Here is a 23,004-nt window from a genome sequence, read left to right on the forward strand (position 1 = left end):
CCTTAGTTTCTCCATCAGCCTAATGGCAATTATCAGGTGTATTTCACTTTCCTCACAATGGTGGTTTGGAGAATGAAAAGAATAAACAAACACACAGCCATTTAGTAAATAAATGAAACAATTGTTGTGAAGAGGGAGGAGTCCTGGGCAAGATAAAAAGGTTAAAGTTTTCCTGGGGAGGGGGGATGTCTTGCTTTCTTAATCTGTCCAGTAAAGCCTAGAATTTTCTATACACCCAGTGGGGAGAAAAGCCAGTTTCCATCCTACCCTCCCCTTAGCCCAATTCTCTCCATCACACCTGTACTGTCTGGGCCCCTTTGAATTAATAAAACAGTTATTCAATCAACAAGTATTTATTGATCACCTACTGTGTGCCCAGCACTCTTACAAATAGTCTGGAGGATACAAAGAGGTTTCTAAGATATGGCCCCTACCCTCCAAAAGTTTACAATGTACTTGTGAAATCAGATACACACACATGAAAAGATAACTATCCATTAAAAATTCTCAATGATAGGCATCAAAGAAGCAATTTTTACATTGAAGATGGTGGGGGGTGGGGTAGGAGAGGGATGGAGTGGTCAGAGGAGACTCAGTGCAGTACATGGCGCTGAGCAAGTTCTCCAAGCATGAGAAAGACTTGACTAAAGGGAGAGGGCCTTCCAGCTTGGGAGAACAGCTTTAACATAGGCAAGAAGGTGGAAACATGAAAGGCATGTTAAAGACAATGAATGGGCCCCTTCTGTTGCCACTGAGGTTTGGAGAGGTGTACTGGAGTTTGTCAGAAGCTTGTCATGCTTAGGCTGGTGAGGGAAAATGCCTTTGGTTTGTTTATGACTCCCATCCTCACCCCCACCCCAGGGGAAATGGAGCATTTTCAGAACTTGGAGCTGCCTGGGAACCATTCTCTACTCTCCCATCTCAACTGAAATCCCAGGCAGCGGCTCAGCTATCACTCAGATCAGGGCCACAGCACTTTGGGCATGATTGTTCCATGCTGGAGCCCTTGGATGCCTTCTAGAAACTCTGGAATGTCTGGTGAAGGATAGTGGGGGGAATATGAAGGGTGACAGGGGCCCCATGTGATGCTGCAGTCTTTCAGAGGCTCTGTAGGGTTCTGTGGGTAGACTCTGGAGGCCTATCTCAGCCTTTGAGCTGATTTTCCATTAGGCCTGAAGACTCTCTGGTGAGTTGCCTCTCTCTGGCCTAATAGAAACACCCACTGGAGCCACCACACATGTCTACCCAGCTTCTTAGATACAAAAGTTCTTATTCTTTCTCAGGCAGCATCAAGGAGTGGTATTTTCCTCAGTCCCCCACAGCTCCCACACGGTCATCCCTCAGTCAAGGGCCATCTCTAGAAAAACTAGTTTCCCAGTCCTAAGGAAACCATTATGTAGGGCCCTTAGCCTTCTCATTTAGCAGGAGGCAAGGTCAGAGATAGGCAGGGGCTTCAGTGAGAGTTGGGGCTTCAGCTTCTCAGGCAGTTCCTCAGTGGAATCAGTCCGCTGCCACCCTGAGCTTTCCACCACAGCTTCTTTCCTGATGCTTTCCTCTAGCTGGGGGCTAGATCCCCAACCCACAAGTGTGAGGGAATTATGGGAAGTGCCCTGGGCAGTCATTCTGGTCTTTTTTTGGTCCTTGACTGCCTTCTCTCCCTCTCATCCTGCACCCAGTTGCTCTCTGTTCCCTCGGTACCATGGGATGGCTTTATTTCAGTTCATGCACAAACCAGTCTGGACACTGTGGAGTCATAACAAGAGTGGGATGGAGGCTCCAGGGCTTATTACTGGCCAATCAGTTTCTTTGGAGGGGTGCTTGAGAAGGAGGTTAGAGCCATGCCCATAAAAACCACCGCTCCTCCTTCCTCCCAAGCCCCAGCAATGAACAAAGAGCCAACCTCCACCAGAGGGAGGGTCTTTGATCACAAAGAGGATCAGTCAGTGGGATGTGATTAGTGGGAATCTGGATGGATTACCAGGTAAACCAAAGGGCAAAGGGAGCCTCTATGGCCTGGCCTAGGGTAGGGGGTGGGTTTAAAGTCAAGGGTTGGGGATTCAGCGTAGGGGAGGCCAAGGTGAAGGAAACGGAAAGTCTGGCTTGGCAAGCATCTTGACAATTCAACCTGCATGCTGTCACACCAGCTCCTCTTTCTGCCTTTGCTTGATCCAGTGGCCAAAGTCAGTCTATCCTCAGCAGAAGGTTCTGACATGATCCAGTGGCAAAGTCCCTCATCTGTGGCCCTGGGGGGGGCTGTCCACTGGTTTTCACAGACCCAGCCACCCCCCAGCTCTGGCCCCTGGTTCTTCACACATACCCTGTCAGGCTGTAGGAGTTAAACTCACTCTTGACTTTGGGTGGTTGACCAGGCCTTGGAGAGCTCCTAGTGGCGAGGGGCTGGGCCTGGTAGGCATCGTAGTAGTTGGAGCGATTTCCCTGGAGTGGGCAGGAAAAGCAGAGGATGATTCCAGCTATCAGAGAGAACAGGGTGGAAATAATACCCAAGTAAAGAGCCTCTCCAATCTCAAATTTCATGCTGTCAGGTACCAGTGGGGAGTAGAAGTCCCGCAGGATCCCATGAAGATTCCAGGCAACAGGGATGAAGCCTAGGAGGCCTCCAAGGATGAAGAAGACTCCGCCCACTACCGCCACTCTGTCTTTGGCTCGGGAGTCCTGGCAGAAGACTGTGCATCTCATGCCCACCACAGAGATAATGCAGGCCAACGAAGAGATTGCACTGGATGTCACCATCATTGCCTGGGCTGCCTGGATGTCAGCAGGCAGGCCTAGAAGGGTGCTGTAGATGTCACACTGGGTGATGCCTGTGCTGTGTGTGGCACACTCCATCCAGAGGCCCTTGGAGAAGCCGACTGCTGTCACAATGCTGGCACCAACATAAGAGCTTGTTCGCCAGCTGGGGAGCAGCATGGCAACCAGGGTGCCCAACAGCCCCAGAAGGCCCAGGATGTAGCCTACAAGTTGGAGGCCAAGAGAGGCCATGGCAGACCTCTCAGTAGAAGCGTCTTAGGGCCTGCTCCCTTGTCTTCTGGCTGCAGCTTTTGCTCCTTGGGTCCCAGCCTCTAATCCCTCATTTCAGAGTGTCTCTGCCAGCCCGACTTCTCTCCTCCTTACAAGTGTCTGTGGGTGGCCACAAGCAGGCTCAAGAAGGCATCTGGAAGACCTAAAAAATATCCATAAACCAGATTAAATATTGACCAGAAGCTTATGAGAAACCAGAAAATGCTGGATGCCTTTTGACCTTTGTTATCTTTAGAAATAACACATGAGAAAGAAAAAAAAAAAAACTTTGAAAGTGTAGCCAAAATGTCATCACCTCCTGCGTAGGCACATGCCTTAGGTTGGCAGCCAGACAAAGCCAGGGGCCAGACAGGTGGCTGCTTTCCGAGAAGGTGATGATGGCATTGGCGGTTGTGCTGGTTGCATTAACTCCAGGTCAGGCCGTTGGCTGGCACAGTTCTGTCTCCAACGCCCGCTGTTTAATGCATTGCTCAGCAACCGTGCCTCAGGGCCCCTCAATTGCAGACTGAGGCCAAACTCCACAAGGCTGGATCAGGAGGAACAGGTCTTAGGATATAGCCTTGGACTCCAAGTTACTAGAGGCTTCTTGAATCTTCAAGGGCCTAGAGAGCAGTGGTCTAGACCTGGGTCATCTGCCCATGGTGAAAATTTATTCCAGGGCAGCTTGGGGCAGGCAACAAAGCCTTCTGTCCACACTACGAGAGTTCACATCCTCCCGGCCCTGCCCAAATCCCCCTCCCCAGGTTAGACTAAGGCCTCCTGCATGTATAACACACCCAGACATTTCCTGTTTGCTCTCCTAATAGATACCCCACGAGTCCTAAGCCTCCCAGATGCTGTGGGAGTATTTTGGAGCAAAGATTATTCCGGCCCCAGTAGAAAACCCTGAAATTCTCTAGGCTGTCTGTCAGGGGCACTAAGATGGACAGAGGGAAGGAAAGCTCCTCTAGAATAGAGGGCTTTCTAAGAGGTGGGCATCCGAGCCAATACTTTAGAATCTCAGAGCTGTCCAGGATTTTGCAGTGTTCAAGGAGCACGCCCCGACTCTTACCAAGGTTCAAGACACTAAGGGCTAAGGGTACATCCTCCTCCCCATCATCTACAAGACCCTCCAGCACACTAAATTTTCAACCCACCGCAATCTGGCTATTCCACTTTAGCCTTCTTCAAGATTTCTCTTTCCCTACTCATCCCTTAAATGTGAGTATTCCTCAGAAGTCCATCCTTTTCTCAATCAACACTCTGTCCCTAAGCAAACATATCCACCCCCATGACTTAATCTCTCACCCATCCACTGGCACTGCCAAATCTGTATTTTCAGCATAGACCTTCCTCCTGAGCTTCAAGACTGTCAGCACAATCACCTGTTTAAAACACCCACTGAGAAATGTCATAGGCACCTCAAGTTTGACATGTTCAAAAAGGAACTCATCAGCCCCCATCACACCCCTCCCCAAACAGTTCTTCCCTGGCTTCCCCACGGTCGCTAGCTGATACCTGTATCCATTCCCTTGCACCTGCCCAAAATCCTGGGCGTGATCCTTGAGAGAGAGGTGGCTCTCTCATGCTTATCCCTCACCTTCTACTGTCACTGTCTCACAAGTTCTGCCTCTTGAATATACCTCAAATCCATGGCACTCTTCTCTCCATTTCCACTGCTGTGTCCCCAGTTCAGGGCTTCGTCATTCTCTCTCCCTTGGACTACAGCAACGACTTTTTAACTGGTCTTACTTCCAGTCTTGCCTCCTCCAGTTCTTTCTCCACACTGTTGCTAAGGTGATCTTTCAACACATTAATCTGATCAAGTCACTACTCTACATAAAACATTCCGGTGTCTCCACATCGGTTAAAGAATAAAGTCCAAACTTGTTTGTATTCCATGACCTATCAAACTTCATCTCTTGCCATTCCCCTCCTCATACTCTCTACTCTTGCTGAACTAAATTACTTTCAGTTCCCCAGTCATGTCATATAGTTTTTTGTTTCCAAGCCTGAGCACAGGCTGTTCCTTCTATGCAGAATGCCTGGCATTCTCTCTCTGTTTAGCACTTTCTCATTCTTTAGAGCTCAGCTCAGCTGTCTCTTACTCTAGCCTGGAGCAAGTGCCCCTCCTCTATGTTCCTGCAGTAGCTTGTGTTTAGTTACCTCCATCATAGTAATGATAATAATGATAATAGCAACATTTATGTAGTGTTTCCTATGTGACCATTACAAGCACTCTACACATGTTAACTCATTTAATCATCACAACAATGCTTTACGGTGGGTACTAATAATCCCTATTGTATAGATGAGGAAACTGAGGTACAGATAGTACTTATTGAACTATATTGTGATTTCTTGTTTAAATCCTTATTCTATCCCCACTAGTCTGTGAGCTACTTGAGGGCAAGGACTGTATCTTACTCATCTCTGTATCTCAAGTGCCTCACAATGCGCTGCCCAGAGCAGGTATTCAAAAATGTCCTCTTAAGAATGAACAAAAGTAGTTAAAAGTAGTTTGAGGGACTATAAGATATGGACTTCCAAATGAGTCAATGACACTTCAGTGTAAGGTACCAGAGCTGCCCAATGTTGGCAAAGAAGATTGAGAGGGGAATCAGAAAGAGGGAAATGAAGAGAGAGACAGAGAAAGAGACAGAGACAGAGAGACAGAAAGGGGAGAGAGAAACACAAATAAGGAGAGAGACAGAACGATAAAAACAGAGACAGAGACAGAAAGAGAAAAACAGAGACAGAGTAAAAGAGACAGACAAACACAGAGAGAAACAGAGTTTGACCATTTTATGTGTATAATTCCGTGTTGAATATCATGTCTCTGACCAAATTCTAAACAATTTGAGGGAGGAAACCATATATTAAGTTTCTGTTGTGCCTCTGCAGCTTTGGGCACACAGTTGATAGTCAATGCTATTCATCAGTGACGGATGTCACCATGCCAATGTTGATGCAAAGCAGTGCGGAGCAGGAGTCAATAAACATTGATGGGAGGTGGGGAGGGAAATCTAGTTTGAATCTCAGTTCGGTCACTTGCCAGCTGTGACACTTCACAAGTCCTTTCCAGGCATTGGTTTTCTTATTGCTAAACTGGGCACGATTCTACCCATCCTGATCAGAACTGCGCCTCTCAGTGGGGCTGTCAGTGCTGCTTGGAAGTCCTTCTACCCCTCCCTGGTAAGTGTTTTTAGTGACTACTTCAAATACTTACCTTTTTTTTGAGCTCCCTAACCTACCTCCTCCCTGTGCAGCTATTACCCTATCCTCATCATTCTCTTTGAAGCCAAGATTCTTAAACAAGCCATTTAATATTGACGTCTCTATTTCCTCCCCCTCCCACTCACTGCTCAACCCTCTGCAGTCTGGCTTCTGCCATTAGCCCTCCACTGAAAATGTTCTCACCAAGGTTGCCAACAATTTCCTTGTCCCCATATCCAATGGTCATATCCCTGTCATGTCATCTTGTCCCTCTCTTTCACAAAACTGTCTTCTCTCTTGTTTTCTGTAACTCCAATCTCAGTTTTCCCTGCCCCTCAAAATGAGGCTTCTAGGTCTCCTTTATAAATTTCTCTTCTTCCGCCCACTCTATAAATCTGACTACTCCCCCCAAGGTTTCATCTAGACTTCTAGACTTCTCTTCTTATTCTTCACATTCTCCACGGGTGACCTCATCCACTCTGTCTCTGTGCCAGTGACTGCTGAATTCGTACCTCTGGCACAAATCTCTCTCCTAAACTCAAGATTTGTATATTCAACTGCATTTGGAATGACCCCACTGGAATGTCTTAATGGTACCACAAATTTGACATTTGCAAAGCTGAAATCATCTGATCTCTTCACCCCCAAACTATTCCTCACACAGCTATCCTGGTGGGACCACTGCTCATCCAGCAATTCAAGCCAGTCATCCTTGTTTCTTCACCTCTTCTTGGCATACAAACAATTATGAAATCCTATCAGATCTACCTTCAAAATATATCCTGAATGCATCCCCTTCTTTCCATCTCTACTGCCTAAACTTTAGTTCAAACCATATCTCGTGTCCATTTGGAATCTCATAGGTACCTCAAACTGGTCTCTAATTCCACTTCTGCTCTGCCCCTATAATGAACTATCCATCCAGTAGTCAAGGATCTTTCTAAAATGGAAATTGAATCATAAGTGCCACCCAACCTCTTTGCCATGCTCAAAAATCTTCAGGACCTCTCAATTGCTTTCAGGATGAAGTTCAAACTCTCTAGCCCAGAAAAACCAGGAAAGCCCTCCATTGTCTGATTTCTGCTGTTCTTCCCAGCCTCATCTCCCACCAGTAACCTCCAACCTCATGCTTGATGCTCCTTCACATATACACACACAATACACACACACACACACTCTCTCACACACGCGCGCACACACATGATCTAGCCATACCTGAACATGTGTACTTCTCTGAATTTGCCTTTTTCTCCATCTCCAAGCCCTTAAACATCCACCATGTGCTTAGCTGATTGCTAGTTATCCTTCAGGACTCATCCTCTCCTTGAAACCTTCCTTGGACTCCTCTTCCCACCCAGGCTGGGTTAAATACTTTTCCTTTGTACTTTCTAACTATCTATGGCCATTGAGTGTGAGTGAGTGTTAGTAAGCTACCTTGAGGTGTTTGGAGAGAAGACTTTCTGCCTCCCAGAGGAGCGGCTCTTGCTTCCGTCTTCCTGGGATGGTGGCAGAAGAGCCCAACTTGAGTTTCCCATGGGAACCAACAGTATCCACAAGAGGAGAGCCTCTACCTAGAGCCAATCCTGACTCAGTAGGAAAGTGGTTTGGGGCAGGGGGAAGGCGGAGTCAAAAAAATGCCATCAATAAGGTTTGGAATCTCTAGAGAGCCTGACTTGGCATAGCTGGGCAGGAGGAAGGACAGGTTGTTGGAGCTTATGCAATTGGGAGAAATTGCACAATGGGGGTCTGCTTTTCAGCCAGGGTCAGCAAGGCAGTGGTGAACAAAATAGCAAGTGGTTGGGTGGTGGGCCCTACTAGAATCTGCTTTTGTTAGTGTGATGAGGAGTAGAGGGTTTAGAGAAAGAGTCCTGGCCTGAGAATCAAAAAGTTAGCTTCTCATCTTGGTTCTGCCTGGAACTGTTGAAGAAGTCCCTTAACTTCTCCAGGCCTTAGTTTGCTCACCTCCAAGTTTTGAGTCTCAAATAAGGTAATGGGGACAGGAAACCATTTTCACAAATATAGAAGACTGAATAGCTGTTATTAGAAGCAGTCAGTTTAAAAGAAACTCCTCTCTTTGAGGGATCCTCCTAGAAACCAAGCCCTGGCTCCTTTGGAAGAACAGAGAACTCTAGGCCTTGCCAGCTGAATTTGTCTTCCGGGCATGAGGCCAACACACTCCATGGCCCAAGGGCTGGGCAAAAGGCTTCATTTAGGATCCTTACCTAATCTTCCTTAGGGGAGGGATTGGAACTGCAGGAGAGGATTAGGAGGGTCAAGACTAAGAGCAGCTCCTGAATTAACCCCTTCTTGCCTGGGTACTTGCCCTGCTAGGCTTATTTCTTGCACCAAGAGTCTTGTGCATGGTACCTCTTCTGTGGGGGCATCCTCATGAGACTGAGTAGAACAGCACAGGTGGGGTTCTAACGCTCAGGGAAGGACCCGATGTGGCATCCTGTGCGCGGTGGAGGCCATCGCAGCCCTCTTCTGTCAGCCTCATTCCTCCATTCCTTGATCTCACAGCCCCTCACAGGAATCTGAGACACTTGCTTTCCTCTCTGCACCTCACCTCCAGCTGCCGAGCTGGGCTCTAGTAGGTGGCAAAGCCATTCCCTTAAAGCCCTACTTTCTGGAAAGTTTGTCCTTGGAGCAGTTCACCTTTCCTTCTGCATCAGTTGATGGATGACAGCTCCAGGAACTACAACTGGATTGAGAGATTTTCTAATTGCTTTAAAAAGAAATTTATTTTTGGCCTGATCCTCAAAGAGAAGCACTGTCACTTTAGAACGCTAGAAAACACCGAAAAGCAGAACTGAGAAAACAGACATCACCTACAATCTCCCCAGCTATAAGCGCTGTTAATGTTTTGGTTCCAACTCCATTTTCAAAGAGGACAGTTGAAGAGAATAATGTCTCAGCCCAAAGAAGAAATTTCTTTTTTCAATTGAGATATAATTGACACATAACATTGCATTAGTTTCAGGTGTACAACATAAACATTTGATATATGCATATATTGCAAAAAGATCACCACAATAAGTTTAGTTATCATCACCACACAGTTACACATTTTTTTTCTTCTGATGAGAACTTTTAAGATCTACTCTCTTAGCAACTTTCAAATATGCAATACAGTATTGTTAACCATTATCACCATGCCGTACATTACATCCCCAGGATTTATTTGTCTTATAACTGGAGGTTTGTACCTTTTGACCACCTTCAGCCATTTCACCCACCCCCCCACCCACCACCTCTGGCAACCGCCTACCTGTTCTCTATATCTATGAGCTCGTGGGGTTTCTTTTGTGTTTTTTTCGATTCCACATATAAGTGAGATCATACAGTATTTGTCTTTCTCTGTCTTATTTCACCTAGCATAATGCCCACCAGGTCCATCCATTTTCATCGCAAATGGCAGCATTTCGTTCAAAGAAGGAATTTCTAATGACAGACTTGCAGACCAGTGGGGGGAAAGTATTTAAGGGCTTGAGGGGGAGATTTTACGACTTCACTCAGAAATCCATCTTCTGCTGACTCCCTGAGCCTTCGTGCCGGGGAAGGCGCTGGAGCTGGCTGAGGAAGCGCTCCTTCCAGTCCTCAGTGCCCCACAGTTAGACAGAGGGGTAAACTGTAGCTGCTTTCCTCCCAGCCTTTTATCTCAGTCCTTTTGCCCTCAAAAGCTCTGTTCAGAAATTATTATCTGATTTGGAGAGTGCTTCCTCAGGCTCTGTAGTTTCAAAGTCTAGAAACTTTGTGGTAACCTTGAGGAAACCAGTACTGCCAACCCAAGTGCTACCTGAATTTTCCCTCCTGTGCCCTTCCCTCGGAAACCCAAGGTGGCCCAGGCTGGCTGCACCATGGGCCAAATTGAGAGCAACCAGGAAGCAAGAGCCCACAGGTGAGTTTAAAAGATAGCAAATAAATCAGAATTGAGACACTTACGAAGCAGTTCTTTTACAGAGCCTGGAGGAGGTGTATGGCCTTGGAGAGGGAGGAAGGGATCCTGAGGAAGAGGGGCCCCAGCCGAGGTGATAAAGGATTTCTAATTGTTACCCACAGCTTTGCAAAATACATCTGCAAATCTCAGCCTTGGGTCAGAGACTTATTACAGATCAGAATTAAACCCCCTGGAGGCTGTGGAAGATTGAGGTACTTAAAAAAAAGTTTTGTGAGTTTTGTGTTTTTCTTGTCAGAAACTCCAGCTGGGCTTTTGTGTGGTGACCTTGGGGGGAGAAGGGTTTGGCCCAAGGAGGAATTCGGAACATTCCAGCTTTGGGGGTGGGGCGAGGAGGGGCTCTGTTATGCCCATTAGGTGTCCCTGGCTAGTGGCCCTGAGGCCCAGCAGGAAATAAGCCTCATAAACACAGCCCCGATGAGCTAGTGCCCAAGCAGCCCTGCGCCGCCTACAGCCCTGCCGACTCTTCCACCCAGTTTTGTTCTCCTGCAAGCCCCCAGCTCTACCCACCCCTAAGGCTGACCCCAAGGTGCAAGGGCAAACGTATACTGTAGGTTCAGACTTTTGTGACTTCAAAGACCAGGTCCCTACAAGGTGGGACTGAGGTGGCCGTGGTAATTGTGGGCCATCTCTGTACCACACACAGCAGTACCGTACTCTATGTCATCCGAGTCTCTCAAAAGTTCTGTGGAATAGAGTGTAGCAATTGGGTTTCCTCTCCAAATGAAAAACAAAAACCAACCTTTCCTGCTTTTTTTCTGATTAGAAACAGATGCTATTGCAAAAAAATTCAGAAAATAAAGTATAAAGAAGAAAGTAGAGGTCCTCATAATAGCACCAGCAAGAGGTATAATGTTAATCATTGTTAACATTTTGATGCACTGTAGAAGACATGAATAGACATATTTCTTAGAAAATTGAATCACATTATACCCTACAATTCTGTAACCTTCTATCATTTCTAAATAACGTAACGATATGACATTGACATGGCCCTATTTCCATGTCAAGTAAAAAACAGATCTGCGTCATTCTCTTCTGGCTGCATTGTAGTCTATCACATAAAATATAATGTATTTAACCATTAACTATCAGCTATTGTTATTTCCATTTTTCACTACTATAACCTAGCTTCTTTGCACGTAATACTGACAAATTCTAGGGACAGAATTGCTAAGTCAAAGAGTGTGAATGTTTTAAAGGCTAATACAACATATTACAGAAGAAGAGCAGCTATTACCGTTTCCAGATGAGAAAGCCTCGGCCCAATGAGATGAAATGAAGGAATTACCCAGCATCCCAAGCTGAGCAGTAACAGTTAGACCTGAAATCTACATCTCTAGAGGCCTGGCTCAGTAAGCTTTCCTGTGCACATTGACTCTGTCCCAGGGAGTCCTATGTAAAAATGAGAAGGCTAGTGGCCACCGTTCGTTGAACACATTCTGGGTGTTAGGCACGGTGCTGACGGTTGTCATATACGTTGTCTCACTGAGCTACGGAAGAGCAGAGCCAGGCCTGGGCACCAACCCTCGCCAACTCTGGAGCTTGGCTCCTCATCATTAGGCTCTACTCCGTTTTTGAAGTGATATCAAAGCAGTCAGATTTGTTGCCTAGTGCGAATTCAGTGAGGCAAATCAGAAGTCATGCTCCTTCCCAAGGTGGCTCATAACTGTCCTGCAGGTGTGAACGGGGTGCTGATCCCCAGCAATCCTCCTGAGCAGGAGTCTCTCCAGGATGCTACCCCTTGGCAGGCTGGGACAGGCTAAAAGGGCAGTCATGCCTGAGCTCAGGCCTGGGGAGTCTTTGGAGACAAAAGCAAGCAAGACTGAAGGGATGGGAGGGCTAGCAGGCTAATCCTCTAACCAGCTGTGTGACCTGGGGCAGGTCTTCACATCTTTCTCCAGGCTTCACCCAACTGACTTCCCAAGGCAGGGCTAATGAATATGAAAGCATTTTGACAAGTAGAAAATACTGGGTGAGTGCGGGGTAGAATTTGTAGTAGAGGGGCACCTTATCAGCTCACAGTGACTCTGTGCAAGTGAGGATAGGAAAAGGCAGAATCTTAGGGACAGGTGCCAGGGCGGATGAGGGCACTGTGTTGGCAGGATGTGGTTACCAGATTGGCAATCACTCAAGGACTAGGTTCTAACACTGTGCTGCCTATGGGTCGGCACTGTCAGATCCTGGTGGAATCATGCCAAAGACTATGACTCCTCAGTGTTGAGCCTAGGAGGCTCCTTAATAATCTGCTAAGACCCCTGCTGAAATCCAGAGAGTCTAGATAGGTGGGGGAATGGAAAGGGGTCTGAAAGAAGAGAGGAAAGAATTGCAGTCTGAGAAAAGCAGTATCTGGTTAAGGAGAGGAGTGAGCTGTGAGAGAATAAAGAGAGGGAAATGTGGGTCTGGGAAGAGATGGGTTAGGAAAGAGAGCAGGAGAAGAGGTGGGAGAGGGGCCTTTGAGGAAGAAAATCTAAGAGAGGTCTGTATAAACAAGGTCTTGAGGGAGAGAGAAGAGATGGTACTACGAGAAGAAAAGTCTAGAAGGAGAAATAAGAGAGATTTTAGGGGCAAAAGGGCAAGGATGAGAGGACTATCGGAGAAGGAGTTAGGGTCCAGGGCAGAGAGAAGATTAGAGACATTCCATCCCCACTGTTCCACCAAACCAAGAAGTTCTTGTCAAAGTCATGAATGACCCCCATGTCACCAAATCCAATGGCCACTTTTCAGTCCTTAACTTCCTTGACTTCTATGCAGCATTCACTGCCCCCAATAACTTTGCCCTTCTTGAAATGCTTTCTTCTCCTGGCCTCTGCGATACAACTCTCCCGTGCTGTTCCTCCTATCTCTCTGGCTACTTCTTCACTGACTCCTCCTCCTCTGCCAGATCCTTAAATAGAGGTGTTTCTCAGGAGCCTGACGTAGGTCTTTTCCCACTGCATTCCTACTCTCAGAAGTCTCATTTCTCTCTCATGGTTTCAATTACCCTATATACTCTGATGACTTCCAAACCGTCGTTTTCAGCTCAGACTTCCGCTCTAAATTCAGACCCCTATATACTGACATCTCCATTTGGATAGCTCAAAATCATCTCAAACTCAACATGTCCAAAATTGCATCCTTGATTTTCTTCGAACTAAAACCAATCCTCCCTCAGTCTTCTCCATGTGAGAAAGCCAGTTATTTAAGCCAGAAACCTCAGAGTTAGACTTAATTTCACTCTTTTCTCTTTCTCCTTCCCTCCACACTCCATCTCATCTGATCTGTAAATCCTTCCAATACTACCTTCAATATATGGGTCTTTCATCCATCTATTGGTTTCCAATGTGAAAACGATATTTCCATTACCATCCTTTACCATCATCTCTCAAAATCCGTGGTCTCAGGACCACTTTACAGTTTTAAAAATTATTTAGGAAAAAATCCAATGTTCCTCAACTAGTGAGTGGATAAACAAAACCGTGGCACATCTGGATAATGGAATACTACTCAGCAATAAAAAGGAGTGTGCTAATGATACAGGCAACTACATAAATGAAGCTCAAGTGTGTTGTGCTAAGTGAAAGAAGCCAAATTCAAAAGGCTGTTTACTGTAGGATTCCATTTATATGACATTCTTGAAATGGCAAGACTATAGGATGGAGAATAGATTAGTGGTTGCCGGGGTTAGGGGTGGGGGAGGGGGTTGACTAAAATGCTGTGGCACAGGGAATTATTTGGATGTTGGAACTGTAATGATTGTTGCATAACTCTATGCATTTGTCAAAATTCATGACACTGTAAACCCAAAAGAATGAATTTTATGCATTCTTCCACATTTTGTCACACTGAGTATTAAATGACATGTACGCGTGTTTAAAAATAAATAAATAAAATATATTAGTTAAAAAATATTGAAGACTCTAAAGGGCTTTCATTTTTACGGGTTATATCAACATTTAACATATTAGAAATTAAAACTGATAAACTTTAAAACTATTTATTTTTTAATTTAAAATCACAATGATCAACCCATTGCATGTTAAAATAAATGACACATATTTATGAAAAATGACTATTTTCCAAAACAAAAAAATTAGCAAGAAAAGTGGCATTGTATTACATTTTTGCAATCTCTGTAGTATCTGACTGAATAAAAGCAGCGGGATTCTCGTATCTGCACTTGCATTCAACCTGTCGCAATATGTTGTTTCAGTTAAAGGATATGAAGAAAATCCAGCCTCACAAAGATATGTAGTTAGAGAAGGGGGTTATTTAATAGCTTTTTAGGCAGAATTCTAAGAATGACCCTCACCTGTGTATCAATTCCCTCTCCTTTGAGAGTGGTATTGGTGATATTTATTAGTCCCATGATTATGTTAGTTATTTGGCAAAAAGGAATTATCCAGGTGGGCCTAATCTAATCATGAGCCCTTTCTTATTTTTTGAGGAAGATTGGCCCTGAGCTAACTGCTGTCAATCCTCCTCTTTTTGCTGAGGAAGACCGGCCCTGAGCTAACATCCATGCCCATCTTCCTCCACCTTATATGTGGGACGCCTACCACAGCATGGGTTGCCAAGCCGTGCCATGTCCGCACCCGGGATCCGAACCGGAGAATCCTGGGCCGCCAAAGGGGAATGTGCGACCTTGACTGCTGTACCACCAGGCCGGCCCCTATATGAGCCCTTTCAAAGTAAAGTGTTTCCTCTGTCTAGTGCCAGAAAAGGAAGACAGAGAGATTGGGAATGTGATAACCACTCGATGTGACACTGATGGTCAGGCAATGGAAGGGGCCGCATGAGAAGGAATGTGGGCAGCCTCGAGGGCAGCACTCCAGAGAATAGCCTTTGGATGACAGCCAGCAAAGCAGCAGGGACCTCAGCCCTGAAAACCAGAAGGAACTGGGTTTTTCTCACCTTTTGAGTGAGCTTGGAAGCAGATTTCCCCCCCAGAGCCTGCAGATGAGAGCCCAGCCCAGCTGACAGACAACTCGACCTCAGCCTTGGGAGACCCTAAGCAGAGAACGCAGGTGAGCCCACCTGGGCTTCTGACTTACAGAACTGTGAGATAATAAATAACTGTTGTATCAAGCTGTTAAGCTGGTGGTAATTTATTATGGCGGCAATAGAAAGCTAATACCTTGTGGGTATTCATCTTTGATACCATACATAAACTTCACGAGTGGTAGTTTCTTAACGTTTATTTGCAATGTTGAATCTAAAACCCTATCAATGAACCTTTTGTACTCTGTAACATTAAAATCCATTGGTCTATCCTGCACTTTGAATGGATCTATTATCCACGCATGATTTTATAACATCATGCATTAGTCATTTGGAAAATATCGGCCCGCCCAGTTATACAGATCTTCTAATTATTGACTCATTTCATAATTACACAGTATAAAAAACTGCATTCATTAGTCTCCCTACTAATCTAATCAGAAATGTCTTTAGGGTATTGAGAAACTCTCAAGCTTACAGGGGCAGATACACGTCTTCCAAAATTATATGTTTTACTTGAAAGCTTAAATTTTATCATTGACAACAAATACTATCAGTTGTTTCCTTTGCGATAACAGGATCACTTTATTCATTTTCAACAAAATGCTGGCCAAATACTCAAGTTTGAATAACCATAGTTCCTCTGTCAATCATTCTTTCAAGTAAGAAAGAAGTGTTTCATGAAAAACTGGCTAGTTTAGCTTGAAATTCAATTGCACAAGTGCTTTTCCTCGTGACAACCATCATACTTCAGCACGCAGTAGAAGTGCTTTATATATCCTTCCTATTTTGTCACACAGATTATTAAAAAGGCATGTACTCACACACACCAAAATAAACTCAAAATGGATCAAAGACCTAAAGATGAGGCCTGAAACAATAAGTCTTCTGGAAGAGAATATAGGCAGTACACCCTTTGACATCAGTTTCAAAAGAATCTTTTCAGACACTATAACTCCTCAGTTGAGGGAAACAATAGAAAGAATAAACAAATGGGACTTCATCAGACTAAAGAGCTTCTTCAAGGCAAGGGAAAACAGGATTGAAACAAGAAAACAGCTCACTAATTGGAAAAAATATTTACAAGCCACTTATCCGACAAAGGGTTAATCTCTGTAATATACAAAGAACTCACACGGCTCAACAACAAAAAAACAAACAACCCGATCAAAAAATGGGCAGAGGACATGAACAGACATTTCTCAAAAGAAGATATGAATATGGCCAATAGACACATGAAAAGATGTTCATCATCGCTAATCATCAGGGAAATGCAAATCAAAACTAGACTAAGATATCACCTTACACCCGTTAGATTGGCAAAAGCATCCAAAACCAAGAGCGACAAATGTTGGAGAGGTTGTGGAGAAAAAGGAACCCTCATACACTGTTGGTGGGAATGCAAACTGGTACAGCCACTATGGAAAACAGTATGGAGATTTCTCAAAAAGTTAAAAACTGAAATACCCTATGACCCAGCCATCCCATTACTAGGTATCTATCCTAAGAACCTGAAATCAGAAATCCCAAGAGTCCCTTGCACCCCTATGTTCATCGCAGCATTATTTACAATAGCCAAGACGTGGAACCAACCTACATGCCCAGAAACTGATGATTGGATAAAGAAGATGTGGTGTATATATACACAATGGAATACTATTCAGCCATAAAAAAGACAAAATTGGCCCATTCACAGCAACGTGGATGGACCTCGAGAGTATTATGTTAAGCGAAATAAGCCAGTCAGAGAAAGATGAACTCTATATGACTCCACTCATAGGGGGAAGTTAGCATATTGACAAGGAGATCTGATCGGTGGTTACCAGGGAAAAGGGGGGGTGGGGGGAGGGCACAAAGGGGGAAGTGGTGTACCCACAACATGACTAACAAAAATGTACAACTGAAATCTCACAAGGTTGTAATCTATCATAACATTAATAAAAAAAAAAAACCATAAAAAAAAAGGCATGTACTCAAAGGGTTGAGATTTAATAAAAATTCATCATTTTTACTGTTTCATCAAGACATTCTTATGTGAGACGGGCATTTCCTCCACCAGGAATACATTGCTGGTGAAGAATAACATGAACACAGTTTGGTGCCACTGCCCTGACCCATGCTAAGGGGCCAGCACTTTCACCCACAATTGCTTTTGCTCCATCAGTGCAAATGTCAACACAGTGAAAACGGCAAATAACGTCTTAGTCTTATTATGAAAGTAGTTTTGACTGAACCCCCTGAACGAATCTTAGGGGCCCCTAGGGGTCTTTGGAGCACACTTTTGGGCTGTTGGTCTAGGCTAAGGCTGGAAGGGGAGGAAAGAGGCCTGGGAAGGGTGGAGATGAAACTTTAATCATGCTTAGAAATGCCTTATCAACGGAGGAGGCAGCTGGGAATAAAGAGGAGGAGAGAATTCCTAGATTCTTTCCCCCAAGGACCTCTGCAGTGCCCCTTCCTACTCCTGACCTGCCTTGCTCCTGAGCTGTCCCAGCCAAGTCAACAGCTACCTTCTAAAGCTCCTCCATCCTGGGATCTTGGAAGCTCTGTCTTGCAAGGCCAAAATACTAAGAGAATCCCATCCTGGTCCATATACCTGTCATGGCTGCTTGCCACCTGACCCTAGAGCCCCAAGGCTCTGCTAGACTGAATCTGTGAGTCTGCTCAGACCAACTACCCTGTGTTAAAAGGCATTCTATTCACACAGAATGAGAACCTGCTGTGTACCCAGTCCTGTGCCAGGTGCTGATGGGAGGGAAGATGACAAAGCCATAGCCCCTTCCCTGATCACCTCAATAGAGAGGCTTACTTCACATCTAAAAAGGGAGCTCCGATGAAAAGGCTGTGGAAGGAAGCAGATATTAGCATGTCTTGGAGGCTTCCTGGAGTAAATGTGGCTTCAAGGAGGACCTGGAAGGCAGAGGTAGAATTTGAGTCAAGGGGGAGAGAGAAGGCATTCTAGATCTAGGCAGGAGGGTGGAGATGATCACGTGCAGGACTGGTGTATTAACAAGCCTGTTGAAAGCGAGAGGCAGAGCTGGGTGGAGTGGGAAGTGAGGCTGAAGATATAGGGAAAACTGTGAATGTCTGACTTGTTCCATCAGTCACGGGCCGCCAATGCAGTTGTATGAGCAGAATGAAAGCTGTGTTTTAGGAAGCCGAATCTGGCCAGTTGTGCAGAAAACACCTGATGGTGTGTGGGACAAAAAGAATGAATACCAATTTATTTACAGTATTTCATTTCATCCTCACTCCAGCCCTGTGAGATGGGGTACTATTATTTTCACCCACAGGAAATCGAGGCTCAGAGAGATTGGTTAATTTACCCAAGTCACCTGGATGGTAAACTACCAAAAATGATTCCAACCCAGGCCTACTTCCAAAGTCTGTGCTCTGAATAACCACAATGGTGGAGGGGGGAAAAGGGAGTAATTATAATAATGATAACAGCTAACATATATTGAGCGCTAAATATGTGTCAGGTTGCAAAATCTATACACTATTTCATTAGACCTTCACCACAACCCTGTGACGTAGGGACCATTATCATCCCATTTCGCAGATGGCAAAATGGAGACTTGAGAGGTTAAGTCATTTGCCCCAGGCCTGAACACAGCTAAGTTCTGGAGTGGGACACACACTCAGGTCTATCTAATTAACTCTAGAGCCAAAGCTTTTCCACTTTAAGGTCGACTGCAGAAATACAGACAGTAGATGATAAGGACCTGAACTAGAGTGGTAGCCAAACTCCTCTAGAGCAATGGCTAGTGAGGGCTGAGTCGAGAGCTGTCACAAAGGAAGCCCCGACAGCACTTCCAGCTGCCTCCATTTTATAGTCAGGAGGCAGTGCCATTGGCAGATCAGGCTCAGCCCCGGAGCACTGGTGATGGCTATGGTGGAGACTTGCTCAGGTTGAGGCACCAGTCACCCACTTCCACTGGTCCCTTCTGCCGTCTGCCTAACTCCACAGCAGCACATGGGCCCCTAAGTGGGGCCCCTGGGGCAATTGCCAAATGGACCACACCCTCCAAATAGCTGTATTCTAAAATCTCATAGAGTGCTGAAACCAAAGAGACCTGAATTCCACTCTCTGATCTGTTACTCACTAGCTATTTGGTAAGTCACTTAATCTCTCTTTGCCTCAGTAGCCTGCTCATCATCAAATGGGAGCAATAACAGTACCTACCTCATAGGATTTCCGTAACGAGTAAATGAAGTAATAAAGCAACAAAGTGCTTAGCACAGTACCTGGCACATCGTAGGCACTCAATAAATGTTACCTGTTTTTGTTGTGGTGGTGGTTATTCGTATTAGTTTGTCAGGATCCACCTCCCAGGAAGATATCTGCCACTGGTCATCAGCATCTGTTGTTTACTTAGGCAGGATCACCAGGACACTGAGACTAAAAAGAAAAGAGAAGAGAATGCACTACTGCGACCTCAGTATCACTGCGTCTTCCCAAGGCCTCAGGCCAGGCTGGGAAAGGAAGCTGTCTTGGAGAAGAAGGACTGCAGAGGCTGGCTGGAGCAGCCAGGGATGGTACGGAATGGAGTGAATAGAGGAGGGAAGGAGCCCAGCTGGGAGTGACCTTCCCAAGCACCCTTCCTCCCTCCCCTCCTCCTTCCTCAGAGCTCTGTTTTTCTAGGCCCCTGCCGTCCAAATGAGCAGCAAATGGGGAGCTGCGAGGGGCTCTGCCAAGAGAGCTCCGCACCACATGGGCCACAGCCCTGGCTCAAATGTCGGGCCAAGAGGCAGGGGAGGCAGGAGGAGAGCTGACCCGGCAACAAACTGTTCTCCGGAGGGGACCCCCTGTCCCAGGAACCCAAGGAACTGGGTCCAAGACCTGGTACATTTGGGACATTTGGACTTGAGGGCAGAGGCCACAGGCACCATTTGCTATTGTTGCTGCGGGGACAGGCCTGGGTGGGGGAGAGACTCTTCCCCCTTCCTCCTCTCTCAGAGCAGACTCTGCCTTCTTTCTTGCCTCCGTCTGGCCCCATACAGCTTTTTAGGCTTCCTGGCCCCATCCCCAGGGGCCCTGGCTCAAGAGGCAGACGCTGGAGGGAAAGAGTAAGATCTCCTTCCCTGACGTGACAGCAGAACCAGTTCTGGGGCTTTCAGCCTGGCATTCTAGATCCTTCTCCATCAGTTTCCTGCTGGCCTAGGCTTTCACCGTCCCCGGGACAGCCCCCTTTCCTCACTGGTCCCCACTGGCCGTGCAGTGCAGTGCGGTGGGTAAGAACCCCGAGACTATGTGAGTTCAAATCCAGCCTTGTCACTTTTAGCTCTGTGACCTTGGGCGAGTACCTTAATCTCCTCTAAAAAATGAGGCTTGTTAACAGTATTTTCGTCACAGGGTTGTTTGTGAGACTTAAATTAATCCATGCAAAATGCTTAGAACAGTGCCTGGTACATAAATGTTTAACAAATGTTCTCTACTCTGACTGTCCGCCTCTGTGTCAGTTCTTCCGGTCAGGATTACATTTCCCCTTCTTTCTGCCTGCTTAAGCCCCAGCCAGCTCGATTGCCCCCTCCTCCATGAAGTCTCTCTGGCATTACCAGTTCTCCTAACCTCTACTATACACCCCGGTGAGACTAGACCCACTTTGAGAGCAAGGACTGTGACATGAAGAGCACTGACTAAATGAATCACAGAATAACGTCTAGTCCCCTGAGTGCAGTAAAATTTTGTGACAGGGACTCTCAGTAAGAAATATATTTTACAGCATGACCTAGCACATGCATTTGTGTATCTTTAAATCTAGATCTATGATTAAAACAAAAGTTTCATAGAAAAATATATACCCCTACCGCATGTGATTCACGTAGTACACACTTCATCTTGTTAAATTCTGGTTGCAACCCACTAAATTGATTTCAAGCCCTGCCACTGTTGTGACCCACAGCGTTCTCTGTGATAAGCCCTATACAAGATTCAGACCTGCAGAGACTCTCAACGCTGAAAAGACTACAGGTTTTGAAAAGCCACGGCCTGCTTACAGAGCGGATGTCAAGTCAAGGGGAGCTGCAGTGGAGGGTGTGTGGGGGGCAGTGGAGGGTGTTTGGGGGGCACTGGAGGCAGAAGACCGGAGAGGCAGGCTGGGCTTAGGCAGCAAAGGTCTTCAATCGCCACACAAAGCAGTTTGGACATTTCCCATAGGCGATTGGGAATCGCTGGAAGTTTTTAAGTACAGGAGAACCAGCCTCAGTTCTGTGTTTTAGAAAATTCACTGGGGTAGCTACGAAGAGGACAGATTGGAAAGGCCAAGTCAAGGACAGGCGAACCTCTCTGGAAGCTGTTTCAGGCATCCAGGTGAGAGAGGACACGTAAGCCCACGATTGAAAAAACAACTGGGAGAGTGGGGAAGCATAGAGGAGACAAATGGAAAAATGGCGAAGACTAGAATCAATGGGGCTTGGTGGCTGAGGTTTTTAGCTTGAGTGACTGGATCAATAGGATTCTGGTCACTGAAGTAGGTACAGAGGAGGTTTGTAGGGGAGAAAAACAGTTCAGTTTTGGAATGAATTTGAGATACCTACTGGGAAAATTTCAGGCTGGAAATATAATTCTCAGTCTTTCATTCATTCAATAAGCATTAATGGGACTGACATAGAGAAATTAACATTTTATTTTGCCAAGTGGGAACACTAAAGAAATTAACTAACATCCACCATTGCCATCGTTTCAAAAAAGACAATATTTTGTCACCAAAAAAAAAAGGAAAAGCATAATCTCAGAATAAAGGGCAGTCCTTTATAATTGAACGAATTTAGATTATTGAAAAACTCTACTTTTGATGCTTTTCCCATTTTGCTGTGACCCACTGAAAACATCACGATGTATCAGCCTGATCTGTGGACTATAGTTGAGAACCACAGATCTAAGGAATGGGCAGAAGAAGAGAGGTCAGCAAAAGAGACCGAGAGGAATGGTTCCAGAAGCAGGAGGAAAACCAGGAGAGAGTGATCATGGAAGCCAAGAGAGGAAGGAGAGTTTCAGAAATGAGGACTTGACCAACAGTGTCTTTTGCCACCCAGAGTTCAAAGAGATCACTGAATTTGGCAATTAGGAGGTCATTGGCGACTTTTGCTAGTGCCCTTTCACTAGAAGGGTGGGGCTGGGGCCAAATTGCAGTGGTTTGAAGTGTGAATGCGAAGTTTGGAAAAGTGGAAGTCCAGAGTGTATACTCTACTTTCGACAAATTTGAGAGTGAAGGAAAGAAAAGAGAGAGGGAAAGAGGGACGGGGAGAGAGAGAAAGAGATTGAGAGAGAGAGCAAGTTAGGGGAGCAAGAGAACACATCTGGGGAGGGAGGGCCCTTTTTTGGGAATAACAGAAGCAGGCATTTTATAGCAGGGAAAGAGCTGGTATAAAGAAGCTGACTTTTCCTGAAGAGAAGGGGCATAATGTCTGAAGGAAGGGCCCCAGGGAGGGAGGGTAGATGAGGCCAAGGCCCAGACGAAGGGATTAGCCTTTAACGAGAGGGGCACCTTGTCCCCTGAGAAGGGAGGGCTCGAGGGGAAGGAAGTTGGAGAGGCAGGCCAATTTTGGGGGGTGGGGCAGGGCACTGAGGTAATTCACGCTTGAAGGCCTCTGCTTTCTCAGGGAAGTGGGAGGAGAGGTTGTTCCGTGCAGGGAGAGAGGCGAGGCAGGAACATGGTACGGAGCTGAAGGAAGTTTGGAATGTGGCCCAGGAAAATGTGGAGGCTGGAGTAGGGGATTTGACAAGGGAACAAGCTCAAGGGTGGCTGAGGGCTACCGGGACCCAGCTGAGGTTGACTGAGTTCGTCTTCCCCTGTGCAGGTCTGGTCTCCCACCCTAAGCTGTAAACACCTTGA

General features: G+C 45.9%; 1 protein-coding gene across 4 annotated transcripts; it reads right to left on the minus strand.

The window, feature by feature from the left end:
• Positions 1-244: 244 nt before the first annotated feature.
• On the minus strand, positions 245-19,470 carry CLDN2 (claudin 2). 4 transcript variants are annotated; one of them, XM_046672685.1, is made up of 3 exons: positions 4,662-4,817; positions 2,548-3,181; positions 245-2,436 (listed from the first exon to the last, which is right to left on the minus strand). In XM_046672685.1, the coding sequence occupies exons 2-3, from the start codon at positions 2,998-3,000 to the stop codon at positions 2,308-2,310; spliced, it is 582 nt and encodes a 193-aa protein (XP_046528641.1). In that variant the 5' UTR covers positions 3,001-3,181; positions 4,662-4,817; the 3' UTR covers positions 245-2,307. The 4 variants fall into 4 exon arrangements, with proteins under 4 accessions (XP_046528641.1, XP_046528639.1, XP_046528640.1 ...); XM_046672683.1 differs by lacking the exon at positions 4,662-4,817 and adding an exon at positions 19,447-19,470 and having other exon boundaries at positions 247-3,181; XM_046672684.1 differs by lacking the exon at positions 4,662-4,817 and adding an exon at positions 7,669-7,744 and having other exon boundaries at positions 247-3,181.
• Between the last annotated feature and the right edge of the window lie 3,534 nt (positions 19,471-23,004).

The sequence above is a fragment of the Equus quagga genome, chromosome 10 (assembly GCF_021613505.1).
Source record: "Equus quagga isolate Etosha38 chromosome 10, UCLA_HA_Equagga_1.0, whole genome shotgun sequence".
Classification (NCBI taxonomy): domain Eukaryota; kingdom Metazoa; phylum Chordata; class Mammalia; order Perissodactyla; family Equidae; genus Equus; species Equus quagga.